This window comes from Pseudophryne corroboree, chromosome 6 (genome assembly GCF_028390025.1).
Source record: "Pseudophryne corroboree isolate aPseCor3 chromosome 6, aPseCor3.hap2, whole genome shotgun sequence".
Lineage (NCBI taxonomy): Eukaryota > Metazoa > Chordata > Amphibia > Anura > Myobatrachidae > Pseudophryne > Pseudophryne corroboree.
The window spans coordinates 21381216-21387215 of NC_086449.1; the positions used below are offsets into that span (position 1 = coordinate 21381216).

The window sequence follows — 6000 nt, forward strand, 5'->3', positions numbered from 1 at the left end:
TCATATGCTTATCCTTTGTCTGACTTTAATAATCTTCAGTTGTACCACATCCAGCAGTCTTCTGCCACCTGATAATTATTCCAGTGTCATCTGCTGATGTAACTATGTTTATTTACCCTGTACTTGTCCTATACTGTTATCAACTGTAAATTGCTGTTTTCCTGTTTGATTATTTATGTACTCTGTAATTGGGTGCTGAGGAACCCTTGTGGCGCCATATAAATAAAGGATAATAATAATAATATAGGGTGTATAATCCCCAGGTGTATCTCACACATCACACAGTACAGTATATAGGGTGTATAATCCCCAGGTGTATCTCACACATCACACAGTACAGTATATAGGGTGTATAATCCCCAGGTGTATCTCACACATCGCTCAGTACAGATTACAGGATGTATAATCACCAGGTGTATAACACACGTCGCACAGTACAGTATACAGGGTGTATAATTAATTACCAGGTGTATCACACACATCACACAGTACAGTATATAGGGTGTATAATCCCCAGGTGTATCTCACACATCACACAGTACAGTATATAGGGTGTAAAATCCCCAGGTGTATCTCACACATCACACAGTACAGTATATAGGGTGTACAATCCCCAGGTGTATAACACACATCGCACAGTACAGTATATAGGGTGTATAATCCCAAGGTGTATCTCACACATCGCTCAGTACAGAATACAGGGTGTATAATCACCAGGTGTATCACAAACGTTGCACAGTACAGTATACAGCGTGTATAATCCCCAGGTGTATCTCACACATCGCTCAGTACAGATGTATAAAATCACCAGGTGTATAACACACGTCGCACAGTACAGTATACATACTGGTCACAACAATGCAGCAGATATTGAGCACTGATCAGGATACTAGAAGTGACACAGAGCTGCAAGATACAGCAATGGCCTACTGTACTGTACTATATGTATACTGCTGGTCACCAAAATCCTGCACTGTCCTACTATATACTGCTCACAATAATGCAGCACAGAGATAGTATACTTGACACAGAGCTGCAAGATACAGCAATGGCCTACTGTACTGTACTGTACTGTACTGTATGTATACTGCTTGTCACCAAACTGCTGCACTGTCCTACTATATACTGCTCACAATAATGAAGCACAGATATGGATAGTATACTTGACACAGAGCTGCAAGATACAGCAATGGCCTACTGTACTGTACTATATGTATACTGCTGGTCACCAAAATCCTGCACTGTCCTACTATATACTGCTCACAATAATGCAGCACAGAGATAGTATACTTGACACAGAGCTGCAAGATACAGCAATGGCCTACTGTACTGTACTGTATGTATACTGCTTGTCACCAAACTGCTGCACTGTCCTACTATATACTGCTCACAATAATGAAGCACAGATATGGATAGTATACTTGACACAGAGCTGCAAGATACAGCAATGGCCTACTGTACTGTACTATATGCATACTGCTGGTCACCAAAATGCTGCACTGTCCTACTATATACGGCTCACAATAATGCAGCACAGAGATAGTATACTTGACACAGAGCTGCAAGATACAGCAATGGCCTACTGTACTGTACTATATGTATACTGCTTGTCACCAAACTGCTGCACTGTCCTACTATATACTGCTCACAATAATGAAGCACAGATATGGATAGTATACTTGACACAGAGCTGCAAGATACAGCAATGGCCTACTGTACTGTACTATATGCATACTGCTGGTTACCAAAATGCTGCACTGTCCTACTATATACGGCTCACAATAATGCAGCACAGAGATAGTATACTTGACACAGAGCTGCAAGATACAGCAATGGCCTACTGTACTGTACCATATGTATACTGCTGGTCACCAAAATGCTGCACTGTCCTACTATATACTGCTCACAATAATGCAGCACAGATATGGATAGTATACTTGACACAGAGCTGCAAGATACAGCAATGGCCTACTGTACTGTACTACTGTAATTATATACTGGTGGTCCCCAGTCCCCACAATGCAGCACACTGAGCACAGATATTTGCAGCACACTGAGCACAGATTATGGAGCTATTCAGGGAGAGAACGCAGCCACGTCCTCTCCGTTCAATCTCCAATGCACGAGTTAAAATGGCGGCGACGCGCGGCTCTTTTTTCACAAGCTATTTCTCATGTTTTTCACACGCTATTAGTTATCTAATAGTAGATAGGGATAGAATTTTATTTCCGATTTTTTTGCCATTCTTGAGGAAACTTAAGTACATAGTTGTAAGTTATCTAAATACAGTGGACCTGATTTAGGAAAAGACACAAAGTGCCTACTGGTTTTCTTTGCAAGGACTGATCATTTTGTACTTTAATCACCATTGAGACTTGCGGCTTAATTGTTAGTTGTTGTTCTGTTTATGCCTGTTATCGTAATGTTTTGTTTTGTTTGCCTTATGTACGACACTGCAGACCTATTGATGTGCCTTATAAGTATACTGTAATAGTAATAATAATCATGGTTTGTTTTATAGTCCCTGCCGACACCCACCTGACAACCGATTGTGAAGATACTTGGGCAAACAATTAGGGACACTTTTTCTACCAGTCGAAAAAACTGCACTTTTCGCCTGTTTTTAGGTTGAATTTACATGCCCGTGCTGTTTTTCAACTGATCCAAAAATCCGGCACAGGCGAAAAAACCATGTGGAATGGCGAGTATTTTGGTGAAATTGCAGGCAATTTCAGGTCGGTTTTCACTCATGCCAATTCAACAAAAAAAAGGCATGGGTGAAAATGGATTTAAAACCTGCAAAAACGCCCGCAATTGATATACATTGTGTCGATTCAGTGCCGATTTTTTGGCTAGCCGAAAAATCTGCCACTATTTGAATACACCCCCTTCACCCCCCCACCCCCACCCACCCCCCGCCTTCACCACCACAACAACCACACCACGGTCTAAAGCCTGACTGGGAAAATTACCTACAAAATGGTGAAAAACTCATTGCAATCAGTTCAGTGGTTTCCGAGTTTATGCCAATCAGACAAAAGAAAACACACAGACGTTCTCATTTGAAAGACAGATAGATTTTTTTTCCAGAAACATTTTTGAATTTAATACATTTTTCTTAGATATATTAATTTCTTCAGAGCATCTCTTATGTCCTGGTTCCTCAGGCTATATATTGCAGGATTCAGTAGCGGTGTAACCACAGTGTACAGGAGGGAAATTACTTTGCTGTAACTCACTGAATGTCCAGAAGATGGCACTGTGTATTTAGCAATTAATGTTCCATAGTATGTGGTGACAACTGTGATGTGGGAACTGCAGGTGGACAAGGATTTGTTTCTTCCGGTGGATGTGGAGATTTTCCCGATAGTGAGGATAATCCTGACATAAGTTATGAAAATGAACATAAATGGAAAAAATACAAGTGGAATGGAAAATACAATGGTTCCTATAACTGTAATGGAAGTGTCTGAACCAGATGACTCAAGGAGAGGAGCAATGTCACAGTAAATGTGGTCAATGATATTGCTTCCACAAAACTTCATGGCAGTCAGTGAAATAATGGAGGACAGGCTGAGAAGAAAGCCCAGCAACCAAGACCACATCACAAGGTGGAGACGGAGGCTCATGTCCATGATAGTGACATAATGCAGTGGTCTACAAATAGCCAAATATCGATCATAAGACATCACTGTGAGGAGGAAACACTCAGATATTGTTGATAAGCAGCTAAAATAGTACTGTGTGATGCAGTCCCTGACTGACATGGTCTTTCCTGACCATAGTAAGGTGCATAACAGGTTAGGGACCACATTTGTAGACAACAAGATGTCAGATAAGGATAAATGACAGAGGAAAAAATACATCGGGGTGTGAAGCCGTTGACTTCTCATAACCAACCCAACAATTAAGACGTTTCCAGATATTGTGAAGATGTACGTCACAGTGAATATAACAAAAAAGAAACTTTGCAGAACCCAAGAACCCTGGATCCCTAGTAAAATAAATTCAGTAATCTCTGTTTGGTTGCACTTATTCATAGTCATAGAAGATGATCCACTCAGCAGCAGACGGTGGGACAGTTGGGTTGGTGTAGAGATGTTCAGCATGCAAAATCCTGCTCTATGTAGAACACTCTGATAGGGTTGGTGTGCAAATGCTTATTGTGGTTTTCGGTAGCCCAAGCTTTCTGATCCAGGGTCTGAGAAGGTCACTTGTATCCTTCACACAGGAGCTAGGCTTGGTCTGCAGAAACGGTATATGCTGACCTAGCTTCAAGGAAGGTTCGCTAATCACAGGACACGTGTATCAGGTCCACGCAATTTACCACTGGTTTCCACCAAGGTTGTCGGCCTTGAAATATATATTTATTTGGAGAATTTCAAACTCCCAAAAGTTCTACATTTTGTGAGTGATGTCGAAAAGTGAAAATGAAATTGAAGTGATACTGTATAGAGATGTCTTAGAAATATTTAATTCAAAACAGTACAGTGTTCAGAGTAATCTAATAGTGTTAGTTAGAGATGCATGTCATGTATTTATTAATGAGTGTATTTGTCTTATATTGTAATAACTTACAGTGTATTTATTGATGATCAGCAGCCAAGGTTTCTAAACAATGTTCCTCATGAAGATGGGTGGGCATCAGTTTTTGTTCCAACTATGGGAATATATTACCACACTGGAGGGTTTACAGAAGAATATCATCCATACCCTGAGACAGGTGTCTGTATCTGGAAAAAAAAAAAGACAATTTCGGTTATCATGAGAACATTTTTGCTTTTCTTTTCTTTTCCAACTAACCCAAGCATCAAGAATATGCTTCCATGTACAGTATGTGTCAAAGGATTTCTCCTATAACACTACATTAGACTTTAAATGTTACGGTTTCCATGCCAATATTAATGCTATGGTAACTGTGAACACTAAAGGCAATGACTCTGATACATCTTTTAACAGACCTGCCAGGTCTGCCAGCCACCTCCCTTCACCCCCCAGAGGAATATGGTTACCTGGTGACCTAGTACCCTCTGCGGTGCCATCTTCCCAGTGACGTCTTTGGGAAGATGGAGCTGTACAGTGACCACAAACACTCCGGCACTGTGCGGTGCCATCTTCCCAGTGACGTCTTTGGGAAGATGGAGCTGTACAGTGACCACAAACACTCCGGCACTGTGCGGTGCCATCTTCCCAGTGACGTCTTTGGGAAGATGGAGCTGTACAGTGACCACAAACAGTCCGGCTCTGTGCCGGAGTCTTTGCCCTCTAGTGCACATGTGCTATCTTCCAGAATATTACTGGGAAGTTGGAGGAGGAGGGACCCACTTCACAAAGCATGGTAAGTTGCTGTAATGCCTCCCCATAATCTTCCCCTGGCTGAGGGGCACATGGCACCCCACCTACACGTGTAGCCAATCATACTTCCAAATACCATTTTGTTGCTATATATTTTTGTAGGGGCATGACCATGACCCCTGGCTAGGCCACAGGCTTTACAGTACCCAGGCCCGTCGACGCTCCAATGTATCAAAGCTGTTTTTGCAGTAAACGGAACCTACGCCGGCCATTGAATTCCCCTATTACCTGTGATTGGTGTGGTATGACTTGTCGACAGTCATCAGTTCAACATGAGAATGTTAACAAGGTCAAACTGTCGACATTGCTGCATGTCTACCTGGGTGATATATTGACATGATGAACTCTCAGTAACTGTATCTGTTGGTCTAGTAGCTTCTTAACGTCTCTTTGTGGCAACGCCAGCTCCATCGTCTTCTTCTGGGTTCTGGTGGTTACATGAGGATCAGTTCCAGTGAAGGCACTTGAGGATTCACATTCTGGTGATTATTATTCCCCTATCACTAACTCTAATCTCTAACCTTGCCCCTGCCCCTGTTGCTTAACCCTCCCTCCAACAAAGCCTAGTTTTAACCTCCTACCACAGCCTAACCCTTCCAACAGCACCTAACCCTAACCATTGGCTTTCTCGGAATGTTGACATTT

At 41.9% G+C, this 6000-nt stretch overlaps 1 protein-coding gene across 1 annotated transcript; it reads right to left on the reverse strand.

The window, feature by feature from the left end:
* Positions 1–3104: 3104 nt before the first annotated feature.
* LOC134934135 (olfactory receptor 6B1-like) lies at positions 3105–4109 on the reverse strand. Its single transcript, XM_063929636.1, has one exon. The coding sequence runs from the start codon at positions 4107–4109 to the stop codon at positions 3105–3107; it is 1005 nt and encodes a 334-aa protein (XP_063785706.1).
* Between the last annotated feature and the right edge of the window lie 1891 nt (positions 4110–6000).

Excerpts from the sequence above, each read along its gene's own strand:
- LOC134934135 (XM_063929636.1), bottom strand. The coding sequence starts at position 4,109 with ATGCTGAACATCTCTACACCAACCCAACTGTCCCACCGTCTGCTGCTG.